The following is a 26885-nucleotide window of genomic DNA, read 5'->3' as shown; positions in this document are numbered from 1 at the left end:
TGGACTTCCGTGTTTTTGTGATGCTGCAGGGGAATCCCAGCAGCGCAAAAACGGGCGCTTCGCTGGCAACGGAAGTCCGGAGGTGGGGTTTCCCAGCAAGGGGAGCCTCAGTGAAATTGCAGCATCGCAAAAACACAGGGGTCCGGAAGTGGGGTTTCGAGGACTTAGGTGATTTTGCGCTGCTGGGATTTCATTGATACTCCCTTCGCTGGGAAACCCCACCTCCGGACTTCCATTGCCAGCGAAGCGCTAGTTTTTGCGATGCTGGGATTCCCCTGCAGCATCGCAAAATCACGGAAGTCTGAAGGTGGGGTTTCCCATGGAGGGGAGCCTCAGGGGAATCCCAGCAGCGCAAAAACAGTCGCTTCGGCTGGCAAAAGGGGTGAGTTTTGGGCTTGCACGCATTAATCGCTTTTCCATTGATTCCTATGGGAAACATTGTTTCGTCTTACAAACTTTTCACCTTAAGAACCTCATCCCGGAACCAATTAAGTTTGTAAGACAAGGTATCACTGTATTTAAAAAGTCATCATATATCAAATGAAAAAGACAGAAGTTATAAATTACAGAAAAGAGACTGCTTGCACTAGCTATATTTATCAGTAAATTCAGTCAATATGTTGCACTATTTCTCAGAATCGAACAAAAGTGATGTGAGAAGCACTATATGAGTAGAATATTCTAGAAAATAATATTTTACTAAGGGAAATTATAATGTATTGATTATAATGTATTGATTTTTTCTTCTTTCTCTTCCTTTGTAGGCCCTGCTCCCAATTTTGTCCCCACTAGTTTAGTTGTTACATACGTTTCAGGCCAGTACTGGCTTTTTGCGGTGGGATATGCTGCACAACTTTTGTTCCCCCGAAAATGACATGCAACCTGGAATCTGCTTGCATATCCAGGACATGATCAGGATCCAAATCCTCAACTGGCTCCTGTAGGACAACACAGAACTTGAGCGTTACCAATAAGCAAGTAACACAAACTTTTCTGAGATAGGCAGAGACGTAAGCAGCCAATCTTTGCTGAATTCTCTTTATCTATATTTTTGCTCACACAAATAATGCATTTTCTAGAATACAAGAATTATCCTCATTCAAATGAGAGTTGCCCCCAAAATCAGTTAGATTATGTTCTAGAACAGGGGTTTCAAACTCGCAGTGTCACAGCAGTGTCATGTGACATATCAATACTTCCCCCCCTTTGCTAAACCGGGAGTGGCCTGCGCAGCGTGTGACACATCCAGCCCTTGGGCCAGGAGTTTGACAGCCCTGATCTAGAGAAAGCATAATTTTTAAGTTCCATGGGGAAGCTGCAATACAGAGTCTGAACTTTTCTTTGATCAGCTTTTATTATATTTATATACATCAAACTTTTAAAATGCCCACTTCCCTCGGAGAGAGGAACGAAGTGGTTACATGATTTCATCAATACAATAAAATATTAAAACTGAATAATTTCAGATGTAAAATTTGAATATATAGAACATTATAAAATTGCAAGGAATGGAGTTTTCCAAGATGGGGAGACGAAGAGTTTTTAATACACGCGGTGGGTGTTCTGATATTTAATATTAAATAATATTTAATAATAATTGCATTTTTTCCTAACGTGTCAGTTTTGTGTATTTTGTACATTTTTCCTAAATGTATGCCATCCTGTATGAATATTTAAAAGTATAAGATGAGAAGTAACTGTTTTAGTCCGTTTTTCACTTTAATTTCATTTGCAGTGAGAAACAAGGAACAAAATGCCAACATATTTTCTTTTATCGATGTTGGTGGCTTTCAAATGTCCCAAAGTGTCATGTTCTTATCTAGTTTTTGGAGGGCCAGTTTAAGGGCCAACCACAAACCTGATTTGTTGGCAGATTCAAAATGAACTTGTTTCGCAATTTTTAATTTTTGGGTAAGTTGGTGTTGAGTTATTAAATTTATTTCATGGTTGATAGTTTTTATTTCGGCCAAAATTGCGATGCTTTTAGGATCAGTGTGTAATGCTTTTTCAGCGAGTTTATTTATTTATTCATTTATTCATTCATTCATTCAATTTTTATGCCGCCCTTCTCCTTAGACTCAGGGCGGCTTACAACATGTTAGCAATAGCACTTTTTTAACAGAGCCAGCATATTGCCCCCACAATCCGGGTCCTCATTTTACCCACCTCGGAAGGATGGAAGGCTGAGTCAACCTTGAGCCGGTGATGAGATTTGAACCACTGACCTTCAGATCTACAAGTCAGCTTCAGTGGCATGCAGTACAGTACTCTACCTGCTGCGCCACCCCGGCTCATTGTAAAGATGTACAGTGATCCCCCGCTCGTTGCGAGGGTTCCGTTCCAGGAACCCCCGCAACGAGCGGGTTTTCGCGAAGTAGCGCTGCGGAAGTACAAACACCATCTGCGCATGTGCAGATGGTATTTTTACTTCCGCAGCGCTAGCGAGGAGCCGAAGATTGAGGACTCAGCTCGGAAGCTGCACGGGTGTTTTAAAAGGTCTCCGCCGGCATGGGGGGCTTCTTAGCACCCCCCCAAACCCGAGTTGGGGGTTCGGGAGGTGGTAGGAAGCCCCCCATGCCGGCGGAGACCTTTTAAAACACCCGTGCAGCTTCCGAGCTGAGTCCTCAAGCCAAGCGCAGAAGTTAGCCTTGAATCCCTTTGAATCCCGCCGCTTCTGCTGGATACGGGCGATGGGGGGGCGAGCTGCCACAGCCCCTGGCTTCCGCGCTGCTCGTCCCACCCACCGCCCGTATCCAGCAGAAGCTGCTGGATTCAAAGTGCTGCTGGGAGCCGCAGGCGAAAGGAGCTCGGGCATCGGAGCGCGGCGCCAGGCATTGTTCTCCGGACCCCGCCCGCTCAGCCCCGCGGCGGCCCTTTCCCTCTCCAGGCTGCGGGCGGGGTCCGGAGAACAATGCCCGAGCTCCTTTCGCCTGCGGCTCCCAGCCCACCGCCTGTCTCCTGCTGCCCGGTTTAGCCAGGACACGAGCGGCGAAATGACTTGGAGGAATGTGAAGCTGAAACCATTCCTCCAAGTCATTTCGCCGCTCGTGTCCTGGCTAAACCGGGCAGCAGGAGACAGGCTTTGAGTTTTGGCTGCGGGGGGAGAAGTAGGACTTTCCTAACTCCCTCGCCCCGCAGCCAAAACTCAAAGCCTGTCTCCAACGCGCGCTACGATCTTCCGGGCGAGCCAGGCTCAGTGACGGAAGGCAGCCGCTTGGGCTGAGAGGAGTCGGCCTTGATCCGCTGAGCCTGGCTGGCCCGGAAGATCGTAGCGCGCGTTGGCGGATCAAGGCCGGCTCCTCTCGGCCCAAGCGGCTGCCTTCCGTCACTGAGCCTGGCTCGCCCGGAAGATCGTAGCGCGCGTTGGCTGCACCGGCGGCGAAATCGCTCGCCGCTGCAGCCAACGCGCGCTACGATCTTCCGGGCGAGCCAGGCTCAGCGGATCAAGGCAGCCGCTTGGGCCGAGAGGAGCCGGCCTTGATCCGCTGAGCCTGGCTGGCCCGGAAGATCGTAGCGCGCGTTGGCTGCACCGGCGGCGAAATCGCTCGCCGCTGCAGCCAACGCGCGCTACGATCTTCCGGGCCAGCCAGGCTCAGTGACGGAAGGCAGCCGCTTGGGCCGAGAGGAGCCGGCCTTGATCCGCTGAGCCTGGCTGGCCCGGAAGATCGTAGCGCGCGTTGGCGGATCAAGGCCGGCTCCTCTCGGCCCAAGCGGCTGCCTTCTGTCACCTGATTGCTCTTCGCCGGCGGGATGCAAAGTGCTGGGGTGGGGGAGTGTCCTGACAGCCCCCCCACCCCAATGCTTCACCTCCCGCCGGGCAAGAGCGCTCGGGTGGCAGCTTCTTCTAGATACAGGCAATGGGCGGGACAGAGAAGCGGGGAGAATCAGGAGGCTCCTTTGGCAGCTGGGGGCTGCCCTGCTTTGTTGTTTTGGCTGCAGCGGGTGACAGGCAGCCTCCAGCCGCCAAAGGAACCTCCTGATTCTCCCCGCTTCTCTGTCCCGCCCATCGCCCGTATCTAGAAGAAGTTGCCACCCGAGCGCTCTTGCCCGGCGGGAGGCGAAGCATATGGGTGGGGGGGCTGTCAGGACACCCTCCCACCCCAGCACTTTGCATCCCGCCGGCAAAGAGCAATAAGGCAGCAGCTTCTGCCGGACACGGGCAATGGGCGGGACAGAGAAGCGGGAAGAATCAGGAGGTTCCTTTGGCGGCTGGAGGCTGCCTGGCACCCGCTGCAGCCAAAACAACAAAGCCAGGCAGCCCCCAGCTGCCAAAGGAGCCTCCTGATTCTCCCCGCTTCTCTGTCCCGCCCATTGCCCATGTCCGGCAGAAGCTGCCTCCCGTGCCGATGTTCCCCGCCAAGCCCAGTTCGGCTTCCCTGGCTGCTCGGCCAAAAGGGGCTGGAGACGCAGCGATTTGCCTCCCGCCCCTCGCCCCTGTGCCACCGGCACGTCATCTTCCCTCCCAGACAAAAAGGCCGGCCTTTGGGGATGAAGGGGTGTGTTCAGCTCTGCGTCTCCAGCTCCTTTCGGCCGAGCCCCCCCCCCCGGCCAAGCAGCCAGGGAATCCGAGCCAGGCTTGGCAGGGAACATCGGCACGGGAGGCAGGAGACGATCGGGCGACCGGAGCAGCAGCCAGGGAAGCCGAGCCGCGTATGGCGGTGACGGCGGCCGTCTCCTGCCTCCCGCGCCGATGTTCCCCGCCACGCCCGGCTCGGCTTTCCTGGCTGCTTGGCCGGGAGCTGGATGCTGGTGGTGGCGGAGGAAGGCGAATGCGGCTTGGAAGCTGGGAGGGGGGCAGAATATGGGAGGAGAGAGGCTTGCAATAGAGGGTGGAGGAAGCGGCCATGGGAGGGCGAGCTGCCTCAGGGAGGAGGATCGGGCGGGACCAGGTGGGGGCTGGAATTTCTCCGCCAGGGCGAAGGGCGGGCGAGCGGGTGCTGGGGAGGGCTTCTCGCCCTCCCGACAGCAAGAGGGGGGAGCGAACGGCGTGGGCAGGGCGAGCGGCAGCGAGGAGTTTGCGTGGGCGGTGGGGAAACTCCTCGCTGATGCCAGCAAGAGGGGGAAGACCCAGGGAAGCCGCTGCCATCTACGCATGCGTGCCCGGCACGCATGCGTAGATGGTATTTTGACTTCCGGGTTGAAAAATCGCGAATTACCCTGTTCGCAATGGTCGGGGACGCAATAACCGGGGGATCACTGTATTTAATTTTTGTAGTTGGGCATGCTTTTCTTTAAATTTTTTTTTTGCTGAGTAAGAAATGTAAATACCAATATTTATTACTATAGTGCATTACAACCATCCCATTTATCCTATCATCCAGCATTCTCAATTATTTCAATTACATTTGGCTAATTAAATGTAATTACATTTAGCAGTTATCCTTGTGTTAATAATTCCTCTCTCTGCATGAAAAAAATGTAACCCTGTCATTCCTCCCACCCCACCCAATCAACCGACTGGCAATGTTGGTTCTTCCAATATCAGAAGGTACTTCTTCATAATCTTCCTTCAATTCATACTTTACATTCATGCGAAATCATTTAGTCTCTTCTCTCGCTTAACTTTTACAATGATTCTTGCAGTCTACCTGACTTCATTCTTTCCCCTTTATCCTGACTCCATTTCTAAGTCAAGGAAACAGCTTGTACAGCATGGCCTTCTGACAACACTACTCAACCAAATTATAGTCATTGATAGGCAAACTGTCAACCCTGAAGCTGATCTGACCAAAACATATCCTGAGGGATAAGGAGGGGAGGATTTTAGAGAGCTGGGATTTTGTAGCCAAAACAAAATACTTTCTCTTGGGACCCAAGGACATTCTCACACCTGGGGAGAGGAAGGTGGGGTGATGTCCCCAGACAACCAGACCGCTCCATGATTGGACCATGTGACTGATTGTTTGAGAAAATGACAAAACTTTTACCTTTAATTAAGTGAAAACCACAGGAGCCCTCAGAGACAGTTTTCATCAGATACGTGTCAATATGATATATCCAATAAAACTATTCTTTGAGGAACCTACCCGCCTTGGAGTTTTGCTTCCTATGAGTCTATTACTTGGAACCCTGACACAAACCTTCATTTGAGGGACTGACTCTCCTGTCAACATGGCTTCGTCTACAATGCACCTTCCTCGCAGCAGCAACATGTCACACGGTACAAGGTTCTCATGGGGAGAGCGGCCTGGAATAAAAAGTTGAATGCTCAGAAAGGAATTGGGAGAAAAGATGGACTTAGTCAGGATCTAGATTACTCCTAAGACCGTGGTTCTCAACCTGGGGATCGAACGACCATTTCACAGGGGTCACCTAAGACTATGGGAAACGACAAATTTCCCCTGGTGTTAGGAACTAAGGCTTCTATTCTGGTGACCAATCAGGCATTTACAGTGGGGGCATCCCTCTGACCTTCCTGCCAATCAACTTAAAGCTCTGTTGGGAGAACTGGCACTAGACTTATGGTTGGGGATCACCACAACATGAGGAACTGTATTAAGGGGTCACAGCATTAAAAAGGTTGAGAACCACTGCTCTAAGACTTGTGAAATACTTGCAAACTGTTCTTCTTTCCTCATCTTAGCAAAGCTCAGCCTGTCTAGGCAGCACGAATGAAGGATGATTTTCCCACTGAACAGCAAGAAAAAGTTGCTGGCACATCGATCCTGTTTTGCTAGTATGTTATATGCCTTTTGAATCTCTTCAATGAGGCCCAAGCAACATTTTTACAAGCAAGTTCTGGACCGACTTCTATCTGCCCTAATCTTCATTTAATACCTGGCAGTTTTACTGATATATAGGAGTATCTGAATATAGACAAAAGCCAGAAACCCTTTAAAATAGAAAGAAGGTAGGTAGTACTTTATTTGCAACAAGTAAGGAAGAGGAGTGAAATCCAGCAGGTTTTGACAGGTTCTGTAGAACCAGTAGCAGAAATTTTGAATAGTTTGGACTCTGGAGAACTGGCAAATACCACCTCCGACTGGCCCCAAAATGGGGTGGGAATGGGGATTTTGCAGTATCCTTCCCCTGCCGCGTCCACCAAGCCATGCCCATAGAACCAGTAGGGAAAAATATTGAATTTCATCCCTGGTAAGGGACCTCCATTACCGACTGAAACGATGTCCCCTGGGATTATTTCATCACTGGGAATTGGCCGCCACTTCCTGTTTCTGTAAACCTGAAAAAGAAAGAGGCAGCAAACTAATCTTTTGGATTCTTGGGCTGAAGTAGCTCTGGAGAAGCAAAACACCTACCTATGTATGTTAGGTTAAGGTTAGGTTTATTGGATTTATATGCCGCCCCTCTCCGCAAACTCGGGGCGGCTCACAACAATAATAATAAAAAAAACAGTACAGTACATAATACCAAATCCAATGCCCACCCATCTAGTTACAATTTAAATTAATAATCTCATAAAAACAGTATACTGTATATAAAAAACAGGCACACAGTCAATCAATCAACAAAACAACATGGGCAAGGGGGAGGTGTTTTAGTTCCCCCATGCCTGACGGCAAAGGTGGGTCTTAAGGAGTTTACGAAAGGCAGGGAGGGTGGGGGCAATCCTAATCTCAGGGGGGAGCTGGTTCCAGAGGGTCGGGGCCCCCACAGAGAAGGCTCTTCCCCGGGTCCCGCCAGACGACATTGTTTAATCGACGGGACCCGGAGAAGGCCAACTCTGTGGGACCTAACCGGTCGCTGGGATTCGTGCAGCAGGAGGCAGTCCCGAAGATATTCTGGTCCGGTGCCATGAAGGGCTTTATAGGTCATAACCAACACTTTGAATTGTGACCGGAAACTGATCGGCAGCCAATGCAGACTGCGGAGTGTTGGAGTGATATGGGCATACTTGGAGAAGCCCATAATTGCTCTCGCAGCTGCATTCTGCACGATCTGAAGTTTCCGAACACTTTTCAAAGGTAGCCCCATGTAGAGAGCGTTACAGTAGTCGAGCCTCGAGGTGATGAGGGCATGAGTGACTGTGAGCAATGACTCCCGGTCCAAATAGGGCCGCAACTGGCGCACCAGGCGAACCTGGGCAAACGCCCCCCTCGCCACAGCTGAAAGGTGTTTTTCTAATGTGAGCTGTGGATCGAGGAGGACGCCCAAGTTGCGGACCCTCTCTGAGGGGGTCAATAATTCCCCCCCCCAGGGTAATGGACGGACAGATAGAATTGTCCTTGGGAGGCAAAACCCACAGCCACTCCGTCTTGTCTGGGTTGAGTTTGAGTTTGTTGACACCCATCCAGGCCCCAACAGCCTCCAGGCACCGGCACATCACTTCCACTGCTTCGTTGACTGGACATGGGGTGGAGATGTACAACTGTAACTTTCATGGTACTTTTAACCAAAAGAACTTGTTCATAAAAGTAATATAATGTAAGAATAAAAAAAATGGATGGAGCGAATACACACTTTCTCTGTAAATTTAGCCTGTTCCTAGATTTATTCAAAATTTAGTCATTGCTTTCCCAGAAGAAACCAATACATTTACAAAGGCAAGAAAAATGGAGATGTCTCAGAAGCCAGGGAATACTGGAAGGGGAGAAAAATGTACAGATTTGGATGACAAATGAAAAAATATCTTGATAATTAAGCACCTTTCTATATATTGCTTCTCGGCCTTTTGGCTAAGATCAAGTGCAGTATTTGTTCTTATCAGTTTAATATTTTAGCTTCTAACATTCCGGCAATCGAAACATTTAAATATGTTAAAGGGTTAAATAAGGTTCAGGAGGGAAGTGTTTTTAATAGGAAAGTGAACACAAGAACAAGGGGACACAATCTGAAGTTAGTTGGGGGAAAGATCAAAGGCAACATGAGAAAATATTATTTTACTGAAAGAGTAGTAGATGCTTGGAACAAACTTCCAGCAGATGTGGTTGGTAAATCCACAGTAACTGAATTTAAACATGCCTGGGATAAACATATATCCATTGTAAGATAAAATACAGTAAATAGTATAAGGGCAGACTAGATGGACCATGAGGTCTTTTTCTGCCGTCAGTCTTCTATTTTTCTATGTTTCCTATCTTATTGAAAGTCCCACATATCAATCACTCGGCTTTTCCTGACAGCTCCTCTTTCTTAGCAAGTCCACTTAGCAAGTACAGCAACTAGCTATTATTCACATCACCCTGAGCAACGGGACCTCCAGCATTCTGGAACCTAACAGTTCATTAGAATCTGTTAGAATCTGTTCATCAGAATGGGGGGGGGGAGAGGGGAGGAGGCAGCCCTGGAGCCTTCACATTTTACTTGAATCGCATCATCTTTTGTCCTTGCTTACCTGGATCATGTACGGTTTGTTACCCATTTTTCGGATCTCAGACATGTTCCTCATTTGCTGCTGGACAAGGGATGCTTCAAAAGCTACCAGCATGGAAAGAGTGAAGACGCTATAATACCAATATTCATCCAGGCACCACAGGCCCACACAGAACACCTGTGAAAAACAGAATCAAAGGATTTTAGAGATCACGCTGTTTGGCAACTTTTGGGAAGTTAGGAGCCACAATGAAATATTTATATACAGTATTGCTCAAAAAAATAAATAAAGGGAACACTCAAATAACACATCCTAGATCTGAATGAATGAAATATTCTCATTGAATACTTTGTTCTGTACAAAGTTGAATGTGCACCACAGCATGTGAAATTGATTGTCAATCAGTGTTGCTTCCTAACTGGACAGTTTGATTTCACAGAAGTTTGATTTACTTGGAGTTATAGTGTGTTGTTTAAGGGTTCCCTTTATTTTTTCAAGCAGTGTATATATAAATATTTCCGCTTCCTTTGCTGAGGACGTCTAAACAAGTCCATACTAGCTAGCCAATTGCATAAATAAAATGCTTACAACAGCTTTGAATGACAGCAGCATTTGCTTATCTCTTTGTCAATTTAAGAAACAATCAAATAGCAAAAAATGAAAAAATAAATACACGATGTTGTGCCGTGGAAAACAGCTTTTGTTACCTGAAAGACGAAGAAAGGAGCTGTTGCTCTCTCTTTGAAGAGTTCCAGGAATTCTGGCACAACCATTTCTGCCCTGTGTGAAAAGCAGAAATCTTGTTCACTTTAGCAACTCACCCTTTCTAGAGCCCACTCAATCTGCAAAACTTTTGGTTCTGCTGCATTTAACTTTCAGTATTCTGGGAGATTATGACAATATTGTCAGGACGGTCACAGATTCTCCACCTCTGCTTTGGATCCTGAAGGTTTCATTTTCCATACCCATTTCTTGCTCTCTTCTATTTTCACTTTGGCTTCATCAAAGCTCAGAACTTTAAAGCTTCAGGCACTATTTAACCGAAATGGCTCCTCAGTTGTCATTGTCAGACCTCACAATTTTCATCCTCAGTAGATAATTATCACTACTTAATAACTAATTAAATAATTACACTGGAATATTTGGGGGGGGGGAGAATTGCAGTTTTAATTTTCATGACATAGAAACATAGAAGACTGACGGCAGAAAAAGACCTCATGGTCCATCTAGTCTGCCCTTATACTATTTTCAGTATTTTATCTTAGGATGGATATATGTTTATCCCAGGCATGTTTAAATTCAGTTACTGTGGATTTATCAACCACGTCTGCTGGAAGTTTGTTCCAAGGATCTACTACTTTCAGTAAAATAATATTTTCTCATGTTGCCTTTGATCTTTCCCCCAACTAACTTCAGATTGTGTCCCCTTGTTCTTGTGTTCACTTTCCTATTAAAAACACTTCCCTCCTGGACCTTATTTAACCCTTTAACATATTTAAATGTTTCGATCATGTCTCCCCTTTTCCTTCTGTCCTCCAGACTATACAGATTGAGTTCATTAAGTCTTTCCTGATACGTTTTATGCTTAAGACCTTCCACCATTCTTGTAGCCTGTCTTTGGACCCGTTCAATTTTGTCAATATCAATGACAGGTTCTGAATTCTTCCTACTCGGTGATGTGCTTGCATTACTGATTTGTTTTTGCAGCCCTTGCTAATCTGATCCCTTCATATACATTGTGGCTGAAAATCCTACCATATCTCCAGTCCACATCAATGTTTGGCACACTGGGTAAGAACAAAAGCAGTTGTAATTCGGGATACTGGGGAAGTGCCAAGTTTAGGAAAACTGGGTTACAGCTAGGGTTATTGTTGAGGGTTATTGTTTTTTCTTTTAAGACAAGAAAGTTACAGTTATTGTTGTGGTTGGCTCTGGCCCAGCTCCTGCCCCAGGGAATGGGGAGGTGGATGCAGGGGAAAAGTCAACATGTCACAGGCCTGTGTTATTGCCGACAGAATCAGTTCAGAGTTTAGTTTCCTCGAAGAAGATGGGAGTGACTCAGCAGAGGAGGGCTTGGCATACAGCCAAGGCAGTCAATCTTCCTTATCTTCTATAGCTTCAGATGATGACATTTTGGACCCACGCAAGCGCAGAATTATGCGTAGAAGAGACCAAGTAAGAACATATTACAGGAAATAAGGGAGGCCACCTGTGTTTGGGTGGGGCTCCAGTAATTAGGGCTGCTGCTATAAATAGCAGCATGTGGGTTTGGCCATTGTGGAAGAATATCTGTTGCACTTTCGTCAGGAATCTTGTGTGCTGGACTTTGTTGCTATTTCACACCTTTGAAACCAAAGCAGAGCAGCGTGTGTGTGTGTCTCCCTTCCTTGGAAGAAGGGGTGTGAAGTTTCTCCACAGCTGCTGGCTAAGTACTTAATGACTGCTTAAGGGAAATTGTACAGACTACCTGGTTGTTTTGGGAAGAGTGCTCTTTGCAATACAAAAAGAGTGCTTAGTTTATTTTGACTTTTGTGATAAAGAACATTGTTTTGAATTTTCAAACGTGTGTGTGTTTGAAATTTGTATCCTTGAATTTTCGGGAGGCTCCTATCAGAGAGCCCGGCAGAACAGTTATGAAGTGGGAATAATGGGAAAAATTGTGTTTACAGTCGGGTAAGGAAAGCAGATCCATGCCTTTGAGAGGTTTTTTTGTTGTTGTTTAAATTACAAAGGCATGCTTGAACACAGTGGCTGTTTAAGTAGGATAAGACAGCTTGTTGTAAAGGGATGAATGAATGAGGTGAAGCACTTTTTTCCATGAATTCTTCTAGACATACAGGATGGAAAGAAGGGCTATTGGGAATGTGGAAAGGCAGGAAAATGAGTAAAATGGGCTTGGGATTTGTGCAACCTCATGCCAGAATGGAACAATTTGCTTTGGCCAACTTGCCATGGCTAACTCACTGCGGGACAATTCAACAGTTCAATTTAATTATTTAATTAAAATAATTAAATTATTTAAAATAATTATTTTAAATAATTAAACATTATTTTAACTTTTGCATTGCATGGCACCCTTTTCTATTCCACTATTTCTTCAATATTAAATGGAACTCTTATCCCGTGGCAAGTTGGCCATCGTGAGTTGTTCCCTGGCGAGTTGGTCAAAGCAAGTTGACCACAACAAGTAGGCTGTGGCAAGTTGTCGTAGACCCACCTCATGCAATGGAATAAGAGTGGAATAAAATTGAACTTGGCAAGATAGAGAGCAATTAATCTTATGGAGGTGCTAGGTGTCTATATTCATCTTAGTTAATTTACAAATGATAGAATTGTAAGTCAGTGTTGGGGGATAAAAAACCTATTTGGCAGACATATACGTTAACATAGATAGTCAGATAGAACTGTGGAAAGGAAGCACATCACTTAATAAAGAAGTGCAGTAAGAAGCAATAAAATATTTATTTTTTGCCATTATGAATTATTAACTAGAAACTTCTATTCCATATCCGTCTGGCAATCAATGCTAGGTAATATATCACTAACACACTGTCAAGAGCTATAGGCTAATTAAGCTGAATATTCAACGGTCAAGGACTTAGATATTCCCGTATTAAGAAGTTTATGATAAATATTATAAATACTGTAGCCCACCTTTGTCCTACTTACTTGTTGGTGCCATATTTTTTTTCTGCTGCTTTGATTTCTTTATCTTCCTGGTAACCACGAGCATTTTGATAATACTGCAATGGTTGCTCCACAGGAAATGCCACAGGAAGGAACTTTTTGCTTTCACTTAGCTCATAAAAGTATTTGATTTTTTGAAATTCAAAGGAAAGAATCTCCTCTCCATCTTCTCCCTGGAAGGGACACACAAATTAACAAATCAACTTTCTGTGTACATGGAGTCAGTTCGGAGATTTCTGCCATTAAGTGTGACACACTATGAGGAAGCGGCCCACTGTTTCCCTGCTACAACAGGCCAAAGAAAACATAAAGGCTACAGCAAGAAATACAGAGTGTGTTACAAAAATAATGCAATTTTTTTTTAAAAAAAGTAATTTATTGAACAGATTTGCATAAACACTTAAAATTCTTCAAAGTACTGTCCTTGGGCTTCTACACATTTTTTCCAGTGACTATGCCATGACCAGTATGCGCCCTGGAAGGCGTCTTCGGGGACCTCTCGCAAGTTCTTTGTCACAGCTGATTGGATCTGTTCTATGGACGAAAAATGCGCCTTGCCACAACGTGCTATGAGTCCACGAGTTCCTGGCCAAACACCAACGCTGCCCCTCCCCTCCTATAGTCCTGACGTCATCCCAGCAGACTTCTTTTTGTTCCCAGCCCTAAAGGAAAACCGTTTTTTGTCCATAGAAGAGATCCAATCAGCCGTGACAAAGACCTTGCGAGAGGTCCCTGAAGATGCCTTCTAGGGCGCGTATCGGTCATGGTAGAGTTGCTGGAAGAAAGGTGTAGAGGCCCAAGGACAGTACTTTGAAGAATTTGAAGTGTTTGTGCAAATCTGTTCAATAAATTACTTAAAAAATATTACATTACTTTTGGAATGCACCCTGTACAACCCAGCACACCACCCAGCAGTGACTTTGCAGCTTTAAAAAGAATAAAGCTGCTAGTCAGAAATGAATTAAATTTTTGTAAAAGCAAACATTTGTATCTGCTAGAGTAGTGATGGCAAACCTTTTTTTCCTTGGGTGCTGAAAGAGCATGGGCGCATGCTATCGTGGATGCGCAAGTGCCCACACCCATAATTCAATGCCTAGAGAGAGCGAAAAGAAGCTTCCCCTGGCCCCCGGGAGGCTGGAAATGGACTGTTTCCCAAATTCTAGTGGGCCCAGTAGGCTCATATTTCGCCCTCCCCAGACTCCAAAGGCTTCCCTGGAGTTGGGGGAGGGTAAAAAATCCCCTCCCTTCTGAGGCTCTCTGAAAGCAAAAAACACCCTCCCAGAACCTCTGTGTGAGACAGAAATCAACTGGCTGGCACATACATGCATGTTAGAGCTGAGCTAGGGCAACGGCTCGAGTGCCAGCAGATATGGCTCCGCGTGCCACCTGTGGCATCCATGCGATAGGTTCGCCATCACTGCATCAGTGGAAAAGTGGGAAGATACATTTTCTGTCAAATTTTACATCCTTCCCACTCAGAACTCGTGGTACCACTAGAATATTATTCCAGTAGTATAGTTACTGCAATTGTGATCTGTTGAGACAAGTGCTGCAGATGGGAAGGAAACTTAAGGGAAAGTAGGATAGTAAGGTATTCCTTCCCTTAAATTAGAAAGGATGGTTGAAATAAGCTTTTCTCTTTGTGAGGATTCAATTCAGGATTCAAGCCATTAGTTGCACATTCCTATCCTGTTTGAGATCAATCCATATTTCCATACCTTAATTTTTTCTTTGCACAAAGTACTAAGTCATAATCAGCAAACTTAGATAAGACGTAATAAATTGATGAGAAAAGGGAACTATCCTCAACTGAACACTTTGATTTAATTTCTCACCTGATCTCGCTGGAGTGGTACTAGTTCTGCAGAGCCATTATTTGGAGTTGGCACAACTTTAGCCAAGGTGGCTTTCCTTGGACTGCGCACCTGAAAGACAAATAGTTTGAACTATCAGTCTTTAAAATTTGGACCAAATTAAACAATATTTAGTATCTTTTCCACAAGAGAGAAGAAACATCCACCGTTTGGGATAAAGCTGCATTTGTATTAATTATATGATTTGATCTAAACTTGAAACAGGTAGGTTGCCATTAGTGTGTCGGAATAATTAGCCACCCAAGTCCTCGGAGAGGGGCGGCATATAAATCTAATAAAATTACACTAAAAACTAAATGAATCCAATATTCAGTTTAATGTGAATTGTAAATTTATATTTAATCATGTTTAAGACAACTAAAATTATATTAATACGAGACTGGCCCACGTGCAGTTGCCCTTAAAGTTTTAGACAGTTACGTAATCTTTGTGTGTACAAAGTGGAAAAAGATGCTGTTGGGAAAAAAACAGTACATGTTTAGGGAAAAAAAGGGTCATTTACAACAGAGCAAAAATTTGATGCAACTAAGTGATATGAATGTGATCATACAGTAGCAATGCTAAAATAAGATAAATCCTTGCAATTTTTTTTAAAATTTTGCTTTCTATTATGACTTTGCAATTATGTTAACCATAAATTTAAAGTACCGTAGATTCTTTTTTACTATAATATTTCATTAATATATATATATATATACACACAATTTTTCATTGATTATTTCCACTGAGCTGTAACCAATTACCATACCAATTACCTTATAAGTGTCACTTTGTATAGTAGAAATTTAAATAATGCAATCATTTTGTAGGATTCATTTAACTACACCATTTATTTGCAAAGAGGTCCTGTAGTTTCCCTCCTTTTTGTTCATCAAAGGCAGCATCCCTGGGCTAAGTGAGTAGCATCAGGGAGAAACTGTTTCTAAAGTTGTGTCTCATTTCTGAAACGCTCTCCTCAAAAGAAGTCCATCAAGTATTAGCCTATGACTTTATCGCATGCACTGTCTGTTCAAAAAAAGATGCTGCCTGGCCCCAGAAGGTCCCAGAGCCAAAGACAAGAGGGGCGCTGGGCTACGTAGCCTCCCAGACTTTTTCTTCCTTCTCCTGCTGCCAGGAGAGAGAGACAGAGACAGAGACAGACAGAAAGAAAGGAGATAGAGACAAGAAAGGAAACGAGAGGAGAGGCGAGAGAGGAGAGGAGGAAAGGAAAGGAGAAGAAAGAAAGAAAGAAGAAAAAAAGGAAAGGAAAGGGACGGGATTACAGCTATAGCTCTGGAATACTTTACTAATTTTATAATAATTTTATAATTTTAACTTTAATAATTTTGTTACAATTTAAACACCTTTAAAGATTTTGTTATTATTAAATAAGCATTTACAATGTTATTATAATTAAGTAAACATGTATAATTTTGTTATATTAAATAGGTGCAGTTCTCTGATCATTATTTTACAAATGTATTTATCTTTTTAAAAAAAATCATATTAATGGTCTGCAGGACTTATAATTATGAATTAGGTAGGGTCTGTGGGATTTAAAATTATGACCTTGTCCAGGAGGTCCAAAAGATTGTTCTAAACAATGCAGGAGGTTATAGGTAAGAAAATAATTGAGGAACAATGACAATAAGAGGCAGAAAGCTAATTTCATTATCTGTCTTTAAATCAACCTGTCCTAAGATCAAAATAATTGTTAGCTATATTCTATTATGGTACATGCTTTGTTAAAGGCAAACACCCCTGACACCAACAGTTACTAAATTCAGATTATGATTCCAGTTGGTCTGTTGTTCTACTGTTGAAATATACCAATTCATTTTAACCAATATTGTCCATTCCAACTGATAATACTTTTTCAGTCATGCACAATTTTTGTTCTGATTTTGGAAAACAAACTGAATATATACCCATGAATTACTTTTCATCTTCTTTCAAAGACAGCAATGAAAACTATACAAAACTACAGTAATGTCACATGACTCCTGTTAAACAGGCAGGTAAAATCAAATTATTATCATGATTCCTAACAGTAGACCATCCAATAGTCTGACAATATCTAATCTTTATCAGAAATTAGACAACCCTCTAGCCAAAGAACTAGCATCCTATCTTGTACAAATTTCTTCACTGCAATGAAGCTTTAACACAGCAGAACCATAAGCAGCATTTATATTTATATTAATTTTCCAAAGAAAAAAGCTAGAAATCTATTTTTAAGTCTCTATGGTATTGTGACAGTTTGATCAGTTATTCTGTAATTTCCAAACTGGGCACTGAAATATACTAATGTATATGTTGATACAGACAGGCTCCTGGAAAACTCAATTTGTTTTCCAGAGAAAAATATTATGTCTGCCAAGAATGGAAATTTGGGAAATACTCAATTGTTCATGAAAGATAAATATTGTAGAGAAGTTTAAAAAGGAATAAAGGTGAGAAATTGTCATTCAATAGGTAATCATCAAGTTCAACCCAGGAAATGACTGATATGCTCAGTTACATTTTCCCTTTTATTTTTACACAATAGAATAGAATCTTCAATAGATTCTACAATAGAATCTTCAATAGAATCACTTCTTTTTTTATAAGCAAACGCTCACAACATTTGGCAATCAAGAAACACCATAACTTCCAAGTTATTAATACTGTTGTGAAGAGGGGAAAGCTTAAGCCTATTTTCCCTGGAGAAAGCCACGCTAGTTTACAAAAAATATGTTAAATAAAACTATAATGACTAAAACTAACAATTCTTTTTAAAAAACACAACCATTAAAAAAGGAAAACAGGCAATCTAAAATATCCCGTCCATATCAATGAGTTTAAAGAAAAGAATCTCAAGCAGATTTTACTTCCAATTCAATTACATTCATTAAAATTCAAATGACCACTTTCTGTCACATTCTTTTACATCCCTAGATTCCAAAATAAGCAATGCATGTAGAATAATCTGCCTTTACATGCAAAACGAAACCTATTCATATAAGTTGAGCACATTAAAACTACAGTCAGGACATTAAACAAGAGCAAGCTTAACAAAAGTGTGTGCCTCAGCAAGTGTATGTTTTCACAACAAAGCCTCAAGTAGAAGCACAATATAGAAGTAAAATCCCTTTGACTCCATGAGGCTTGCAGCTATAACTGTACTCTCAGTCTCAACAGCATTTGGATTGAAGAATGGGCTTCACTCCTGGTACCTCTGTCAGGAGAAAAGTGCAAAATTTGGCCATCTTATCAGTGAGTTCCAGAGCCCCCATGCAAGGAATCTCTCTAGACACACCTCAGCACCAACACCTTCTTCAAGAAAGTACAGGTAATCCTCAACTTACGACCACAATCGAGCCCAACATTTTGGTTGTTCTGTGAAAAAACTGTTCAGTTGAATTCATCCCATTTTACCACTTCTCTTGCCCTTTACCTGTTAAGCGAATCCCTTCAGTTTTAAATGAGCAAGGTTGGCTATTAAATGATTCTGGGTTCTCCCCATTGACTTTGCTTGTCAAAAGAGGGCACCGTGACTCCTGAACACTACAACCGTCATAAATACGAGTTGAGCTGTCATAAATAAACTGCATTGGATGCCAATTGGTTTCTGAACCCAATTCAAAGTGTTGGTTATGACCTATAAAGCCCTACATGGCATAGGATCAGATTACCTGCGGGATCGCCTTCTACTGCACGAATCCCAGCATCCGGTTAGGTCCCACAGAGTTGGCCTTCTCCAGGTCCCATCAACTATACAATGTCGTTGGGTGGGTCCTAGGCGAAGAGCCTTCTCTGTGGGGGGCCCGGGCCTCTGTTATTTATTTATTTATTTATTGGATTTGTATGCCGCCCCTCTCCGGAGACTCGGGGCGGCTAACAGCAACAATAAAGCAGTGTACAATAGTAGTCTGATGTTAGAACAATTAAAAACCCATTAATATAAAAAACCAAACATACATACATACATACCATGCATAGAATTGTAAAGGCCTAGGGAGAAGAGGGTCTCAATTCCCCCATGCCTGACGGCAGAGGTGGGTTTTAAGCAGCTTACGAAAGGCAAGGAGGGTGGGGGCAATTCTAATATGAACTCCCCCTAGAGATTCGCACTGGCCCACCCTCCTTGCCTTTCGTAAGAACCTGAAAACGCACTTATGCAGTCAGGTCTGGGATCACTAGACCCCAATCTCTGCCCAGTAAATATGTTGGATGTAGTAGTATGCATGTGATTGTTCGATTTCAATGATCAGTTTTAAGATAATTTTTAAATTAACTATTCTATTAATTGGCTCAGAAATGTATTATATATTGTATCTGTTTTATCGAAATGTTATAAGCCGCCCGAATCCATTGAGAGGGGCGGCATATAAGTCCAATCAATCAATCAAATAAAATAAAATTGGAGTTCATCTGTCAAGCATCCAAATGGAAATTATGGGACCACTGCAATGGCCATAAAGTCACTATTTGTGGTGCGTTGTAACTTCGAATAGTCACTAAAGGGAACAGTAACTGAATTTAAACAGGCCTGGGATAAACAAATATCCATCCTAAGATAAAATACAGAAAATAGTATAAGGGCAGACTACATGGACCATGATGCCGCCAATCTTCTATGTTTCTATCTGTTATTGTAAGACGAGGACCACCTGTAAAGCCTGCGAAAGGGGTGGAGGAAACTGCTTTTCCCCACTTCCCCCGATCTGATCTTAGGAAGCTCCCAGGCAGAGAAAACAACTACAATCTGTGCAAATGTGATCAGCCCACTCGCCCACCCATCATTCCGCTCCCTTCCCCGGCGCGGGACTGACCCAACAGCAGTAGAGCAAGCAGTGGACGTTGACGCTCCACAGGCCGGCCAAAGCCGTGAGAAGGTGAACGACCCCAATGGCGGCGAGGAAAAGCAACGCAGCTTCAGGGGTCTCGGTGTCGGCGGCTGAGCCCCAAGCCCAGGCGAAGGCGCTGGTCCCCCAAACCCACAGCCAGAGCGGGTACAGGACGCAGAAGGGCAACACCGTCCCCCATAGCAGACTCGATCGCCTCCGGTAAGGGATCACGTCTTGCACCAACTCGTCTCCCGGCCCCGGCCCAGGACCGGCCTCCGCCGTTGCCACCATCCTTCTTCCGGGAGCAGCCGCCGCCGCCGGCTCGCTTCGGGCTGGCTTCCTTCCACTTCCGGGGTAGACACCAATGAATCGCGTTGAGCGAGCATGCTCCCGGCCTGGGCGGTGAAGCTGCGCATGCGTGGCCCCTTTCGCAGCTCCAACGCTTCCAACCTCACGCCCCTTTATGAATGAGCTATACACGTGGCCTTCCGCGAAACGGCGGCGGCGGCATCCCCACTGCGCGTGCGCGAATCCGCGAGGCGTTCTTCTTGTGTCCTGGTGACTGGGTTTTAAAGCTCCGCCCCGCCGTGGCTTCGTTTGAACATGCGCAGAGGAGGTCCGGCAGGGGGAGGAAGCATGTGTATTGAGGACAAGGAAGAAACGAGTGTGGTTTAGCGGCATGTGAGTGTGTTTTCCCCAAAGCCCTTTTTCCTGATCTAAGGGAAAACCTTTTTCCCCCCCTTCTTCGGTCTTTAACTTGCATCTGCGCAGAGATTTCAATCTATAACACTTATCGTCGGATTAAATATACACATAACCCAGTAACTTGTTGCCTGCAGGTGCCAACCTGATCGGTTTGGGAAACCAGGAGAGAGGCAGACGGCGACAATTTGGCTGCGGATTTCCAGTACTTGCTACTTTTACAGGCGATGATACAGTTATCATCACAAGTAGCAGCCTTGCTGGATCTCCTTTTAAAGCTGTCTGAATTGGTGACCTTGACAACTCCTGGAAGTAAATGGTGGGCGGTGATGTGGGAAAACGTACGCAATAATATGTACATTATCTTTGGAAACTGTGCAAGTTTGTTTGTTTATTTATTTAGTTAGTTAGTTAGTCCAATACACAATAATACACAATGAAGAGGACACTTTAGAGCAGTGTTTCCCAACCTTGGCAACTTGAAGATATTTGGACTTCAACTCACAGAATTCCCCAGCCAGCATTCGCTGACTGGGGAATTCTGTGAGTTGAAGTCCAAATATCTTCAAGTTGCCAAGGTTGGGAAACACTGCTTTAGAGGACACTTTTGAGGAAATAGAATTAGAGAAAGAAGAGAGAATATAGGATAAAATAAATCAATGAGAGAATAGAAGAAAGATATAGGGATAGAAGGGAATATATATGAGATATAAGAGAGACAATGGGATGGGTCGGAAGGCACTTTGGTGCACTTATGCACGGCCCTTAGAAAGCTGTGTAATAGCCCGAGTGAGAAAAAGAGAAAATTAAATTTTGAAATACCAACCGAGGGGGAACTAGTTGTTCTATACAGTTTTTGGTGAGTAAAATAGCTCCTGAACAGTGTTTAAATCAGTTAGAAATAGCCACTTCCATGTGTTCTTCATATTGCTTTAAAGGTATACTAAACATTCTTGCATTTCTTTTGTTGTTGTTATTTGGTGGAAAGGCACAGTATACATTCAGGTTTTTTTTTTTTTAAACATGTCTCCCTCTCAACAGGCAGGCAGCTCTGGAAATAACCTTGAGGTACTGCCACAAAGAAACAGAACAGTACGGCCGGTGTGTGACTGCCAACCCTTATTCCTGGCAGGAGGACTGTCACCAACTCAAACTTGATATGGCCAAATGTACATCATCCCAGTAAGTTCCCTTGGGCTAGAGTGCGGTTTTGCCTTTGTGGGGAAATCAGCTTTGAGGAATTGAGGAACGTTCACTCCATTATCTGCCTGTAGATTTCATAACATTTCTGTGTGCAGCCACTGCAGCTTGCTAGCTGTGAGAACAATGTAACCCATTATTTTTACTAAGTTCCTGCACTGTTCTTTGTCCATTTTTAAAAAAATTATAAATCTATGGGGCTTTTATTGTAGCCCAATTGTTCAGAAGATTCGCCAGGATTGTGCTGAGCCATTTGCTGCATTCGAGGAGTGCCTTCGGACAAATCCGAGTTCTTCAGTCAAATGTTCTGAACAACTCCAGAAGTTTCTCCTCTGCGCTGACCAGGTGAAACTGAATACATAAGGTTGGTACCTCTAAATTGGTCATTGGTATATGTATGTATTCATAAATAAAATAGTATAAATCTACAATTCATTTATTGCATATCTTGCCCACATTATAGCAGCCATTTGGCATGTTGTGGTGAGAAAAGCTGAAATAACTGACATATATGTGACACAATCAGTAACAATATCTTATTCCTCTACAAGGGTCCCAAGAGTCCAAAATATAATTGAACAATTATTGTTCCCTTGCCCCAAGACCAAAGTGCATCCCTGTGAAACTTGAGAGGTAGTGGTTGGGCCAAAAAAAGAACTTCTATCAGCGTTTATTGTCCTCTTATTCTCATTTCTGCACATAACATGGAAATTTTTGCTGAATTAAATTTCTTAAAAAGGGTGAAAAGTAGTAGCTGATGAACTTCATTGCATTCACCAACTAGGCAAATGCATAAGAGATTGATAAAATCATACATTGCACTTTTTATATTTATTGATTGATGATTATGTGCCATCAGGTTGCTTTTGATTCCCAGTGACCACAATAATAGTTTTTTTCCTCCACAATGTTTTATCCCTAACCTGTTCCTTGAAATCACCCAATAATGCAGTCATTACTGTTGTGGGTCCATCCTCCTCTTCGCTTTCCTCCCATCTTTCAGGTTTTTTTCACATCACCTAATCTATCTGAAGTAAAATACCCCCTAGAACAGGCTTGTCAAACTGATGGTCCATGGGCCAGATGCGTTATGCACAGGCCATGCCCATCCCTGCTCTACAAAGCAAAAAAGTCATGATATGTCATGTGATGTCATTGATTTTGACACCGTGTCCTAGAAGATACTTAGTGAACTCAATTAGGTCACCTACTTGAACTGTGAAATACTAAAGTACCAAAGTAATCTAAATCTAAAGTACTTTAATAAGTACTTAGTAGTTTAATCATGATTAGGCAATGACCACTTGACAAACTAGTTTGCAAAATGACTGAAAGATTATGACAATCCTTTGCTTGTTTATCTTGCATTTCGGAAATATGCTCATTTTGGACCCTGAGAGGTCTAACTTACTAATGAATTTTAGAAGGGTAATACTGTATTTTATTTTGGGTATATTTTCTTTCTCTCCTTTTTTCACAATCCAGCCTTTTGATTTCTTCAGCAGAAACCTTGCAATTCCTTGAAGTGGCATTATGACTAAAAAATTCAACAAGCAATAGCACCAGCTTCCTACCCATCATGAAGATATCTTTTCCAGCCTTCAGCATCATTCATTTTTCTGCAGCCATCCAAAATGGGCTGCTTGGCCCATTGAAATTGAATCTCAATTTACAAACCCAGGTATCTGGGATGGATATTCTATTATGCCGGAACTTTTGCAGGCACCATACAGTAAATTGCAAAGATCCTGAATAATCTTCTCGGATCCAATTTCGGAGACAGAATTGCATTGTTCTATGGCTCAAGGCAGAGTGATCCAGGCAGATTAATGAACAGAAGAAGGAAAAATAATCTTAATTTGCCATGGAAATTCTCTGAAAGCATTGTAATCTTCTCTCATGTACTGTGAGACTTGCCTTGGATATCCTGTTTATGCCCAGCTAATGGGCAGCATCTAGCCAAGTTTGACCTGAAAAAAAAAATCTAAAACAGAGTCAGACTTAATTTCTTAGATGGAGAGTCACCATATACTACCACCGAATATAGATTGGAAAGGCAAAGAGAAATCTGCAAAGAAGATACAGATAAATATTATTTTGTATTGTTACTAAGAAAAATACATGTTCATGCCACTCGGTCACTAGAGCAGTGATTTTCAATCTTTTTTGAGCCGAGGCACATTTTTTACATTTACAAAATCTTGGGGCACACCACCAACCAAAATGACACCCTAAGACACTCTCCTCTCTTTTTCCATCCCTGTCTCCTCCCCACCCATGTGTGTGTGTGTGTGTGTGTGTGTATACACACTCTTGAACCATTTCCAAAAACAGGTGAGGGCTGGGGGGTTTTCTCTCTTATTCTTTGGGTGCTTTTTATCATATGCTTTAAATCAAGTCACTTCTCTCTCTCTGTTGTTTCTCTCTCTTTCCTTTCATTATCTGCCTCAATCATTTTCTCATTTCTCTTTTTTCCTCCCCTTTTTGCTCATTTCTCTCTCTCTCCCTTCCTCTCCTTTTCTCTCTCTCTCTCTTGCTTTCTTTCTCTCTCTTTCTCTCTCTCTTGCCTTCTTTCTCTCTCACTCTTGCTTTCTCTCTCTTTTCTTTCTCTCTCTTGTTTTCCCTCTCTCTCACTCACTCTCTCTTTCTCTCTCTCTTTCTTTCTCTCTCTTTCTTTCTCTCTTTCTTTCTCTCTCTCTTTCTCACTCTCACTCTCTCAACAAAAAGTTGCGAGACCAGAACCTGAGCTTCCTTCTTCGCGGCACACCTGACCATGTCTCGCGGTACACTAGTGTGCCACGGCACACTGGTTGAAAAACACTGCACTAGAGTACAAATTTGATTAAGAGGAGACATGAATACAGTACTGTATTTTAATTCTATTTGAAGTCAGTAGAGGGCACTCTCTAAACACCAGAACGTTCTTGATTCTTTGTTTTATGACTGCGTTGTAAAAGGTGACACGAAAAATGACATCAAATGCAACATTACAATAATGAAGTTCAACAGTTGTCAGTCTTAACTAGCCAAAGCTTCTTTCTGGATTTATATTCATAAATTTGAATACTATTGGAGTGATGTTTGTAGTATTATATGTGTCAGTGCATTGCTTATATCACTTAGCTAGTGAAATACGAGTTTTAGGGGAAATTACACAATATTTTTAATTGTCATGATAGGGTAGATGAAATGATTTGTAAGGAGACTTGAAGAAATGTGCAAGGATAATGAAATGAAGACCTAATATTGAAAGGCCATGGTGACTATTTGAGGAGAGCTGTTTTAGAAAAGAAAAGATTTAAGCATGTCAATCTACATATGCATGGAAAAATGACTGTAAAGCTAAAAGGATGATTGATTTGATTGTTTATGATGGCAGATTGAAATAATTAGTGAATGATATTGGGGTATTGAGAGGTACTGAATGTGAATAGACCATTCTCTGCTAGAATCAACAATAGATCTTAAAAAATGGGTAAGGAAGGGTGGGGGAGCAAATAGAACAGTGGAGGGAAGAGATATTGCAGAGACATATATGGGGCTACATTAATAAAGAGTATAGAAATGAATGTATAGTGGAATGAAGTTTTGGAAAAATGGATGAGAAAAAATGCAAGAGAGAGAAAAGTTGAGGATGAAGGGCAGATATTTTTGCAAAGATACTATATTCTGCAAAGAATGTGGTCAGAGAGGCTATGGAGGCATTATGATTAGAAGAGGGAAGGAAATGTAGATTTTGATAAAAAATAATAATTTGAAGTAGATTGGGAGAATAAAACAAGGAGCAAAGTGAATGGATTTAGATTTTAAGTGCTGAATAGTTTGGAATTAAATTGAAGTTAAATGCAAGACATATGTTAGACCTTTGTAGAAGAATGCTGGTGATTTGTTGAAGAGTGAAATTGAAATTAATGCTATATCAGAAGCTTGATACAAGGAAGATGACAAACACTATAAAATATTGGAAAATAGAAAAGCCGCAAATAGTGATAGCATAATTGCAAAAATATTATATTGTGAATGTGATTTATTTATTTAGTCAGTCATTCAGTCAAGTGCGTATTTGTAATATACGGTACATAGATACAACATTGTTTATATAGATAAGATGGGTACGGATAAAAGGGAACATTAGGACAGGGAGAGTGTGCACACTAGTGTGTGCTTATGCACTCCTCTTACTGACCTCTTACGAATGAGGTGAGGTCAACAGTGGGCAGTCTAAGGTTAAAGTTTTCGGGGTTTGGTGACAAAACCACAGAGTCAGGTAATGAGTTCCAGGCATTAACCACTTTTGCTAACATCGTATTTTCTACAGTGGGGCGGTTCACTTTGAGTTTGTATTTGTTGTGTGCTTGTATATTGTTGTAGTTGAAGCTGAAATAGTCCTTAACAGGAAGGACATTGTAGCATATAATTTTATGAGTTATGCTTAGGCTGTACCGAAGGCAATGTAGTTCTTAGCTTTCTAAGCCCAGGATTTCAAGTCTGGTTGTGTAAGGTATTCTGTTGTGAGTAGAGGAGTGGAGGGTTCTTCTAGTAAAATATCTCTGGACACTTTGTAATATGTGTATGTCTGATATATGGTGTGAATTCCAGACAGATGAGCTGTATTCAAGGATTGGTCTGGTGAAGGTTTTGTATGCTCTGGTTAGTAGTGTGATATTACTGGAGAAGAAGCTTCGTAAGATTAGATTAACAACTCTTGAAGCCTTTTTGGTGATGTTGTTGCAGTGGGCTTTGGCACTTAGGTCATTTGATATGAGTATTACAAGATCTTGGACAGAGTGAGGGTTATCTGCAAGGTCTTGTTTATTCACCTTGTATTTGGTGCTTTGATTATTTTTGCCAATGTGTAGGACAGAGCATTTGTTGGTTGAGATTTGGAGTTGCCAAGATTTTGACCATTCTGATAAGTCAAGGTCTTTTGGGAGGGTAGCAGTGTTGGTGGTGGTGTTGAAGAGTTTTACATGATCGGTGAAGAGATTATGTCGCTTGTGATGTGATCGCAAAGGTTATATAGAGTAGAAAAGAGTGTTGGTCCTAGTACACTGCCTTGAGGTATACCACTGTTAACGGGATTAGACAGGATGCTCCCTGTTTTGACCACTTGTTATCTGTTTGACAGGAATGCAGTTATCCAGTCATGTAGAGGTCCAGAGATGCCGTAGGATTTCAGTCTCAGAAGTAGTTTATCATGAACCACTGAGTTGAAGGCTTTACAGAAATCTATAAAAATTGTGTCTATTGTTTTGCCCTGGTCAAGTTTTGAGGTCCATATGTTTTTGCAGTGTGGTAGTTGTAGATTGCAGGATAATTTTTTCCTGAAACTGAAATACTTGT

At 42.8% G+C, this 26885-nt stretch overlaps 2 protein-coding genes and 1 pseudogene across 8 annotated transcripts in view; 2 read left to right on the top strand and 1 right to left on the bottom strand.

Annotated features, from left to right (window-relative positions):
• ATP13A1 (ATPase 13A1) overlaps positions 1 to 20041 on the bottom strand; it is a 52089-nt gene extending 32048 nt beyond the window's left edge. The window contains exons 1-8 of the mRNA XM_070741071.1: positions 19626 to 20041; positions 14794 to 14883; positions 12941 to 13131; positions 9979 to 10051; positions 9293 to 9448; positions 7111 to 7180; positions 6081 to 6187; positions 809 to 938 (exon numbers count right to left, since the gene is read on the bottom strand). Coding sequence (XP_070597172.1) covers positions 809 to 938; positions 6081 to 6187; positions 7111 to 7180; positions 9293 to 9448; positions 9979 to 10051; positions 12941 to 13131; positions 14794 to 14883; positions 19626 to 19931 — 1123 coding nt within the window. The 5' untranslated portion in view covers positions 19932 to 20041. The remainder of the gene's footprint in view (positions 1 to 808; positions 939 to 6080; positions 6188 to 7110; positions 7181 to 9292; positions 9449 to 9978; positions 10052 to 12940; positions 13132 to 14793; positions 14884 to 19625) is intronic.
• On the top strand, positions 8614 to 8735 carry LOC139163301 (U2 spliceosomal RNA; annotated as a pseudogene).
• A 200-nt stretch (positions 20042 to 20241) lies between the features above and the next one.
• CHCHD5 (coiled-coil-helix-coiled-coil-helix domain containing 5) overlaps positions 20242 to 26885 on the top strand; it is a 40094-nt gene continuing 33450 nt past the window's right edge. The window contains exons 1-5 of one of the 7 annotated variants that reach the window (XR_011558143.1): positions 20242 to 20321; positions 21384 to 21524; positions 21755 to 21906; positions 23048 to 23691; positions 24374 to 24548. Coding sequence is in view for 4 of the 7 variants with exons in the window: in XM_070741068.1 (XP_070597169.1) it covers positions 20320 to 20321; positions 21384 to 21524; positions 21755 to 21905 (294 nt within the window). In the remaining 3 variants the exon portion in view is untranslated. Of the gene's footprint in view, positions 20322 to 21383; positions 21525 to 21754; positions 21907 to 23027; positions 24617 to 26885 lie in introns of those variants that run through there. The other 6 variants (XR_011558142.1, XR_011558144.1, XM_070741068.1 and 3 more) reach the window with 6 other exon arrangements.

This window comes from Erythrolamprus reginae, chromosome 2, assembly GCF_031021105.1.
Source record: "Erythrolamprus reginae isolate rEryReg1 chromosome 2, rEryReg1.hap1, whole genome shotgun sequence".
Classification (NCBI taxonomy): Eukaryota; Metazoa; Chordata; class Lepidosauria; order Squamata; family Dipsadidae; genus Erythrolamprus; species Erythrolamprus reginae.
This window is presented reverse-complemented; position numbering and strand designations above follow the sequence as displayed.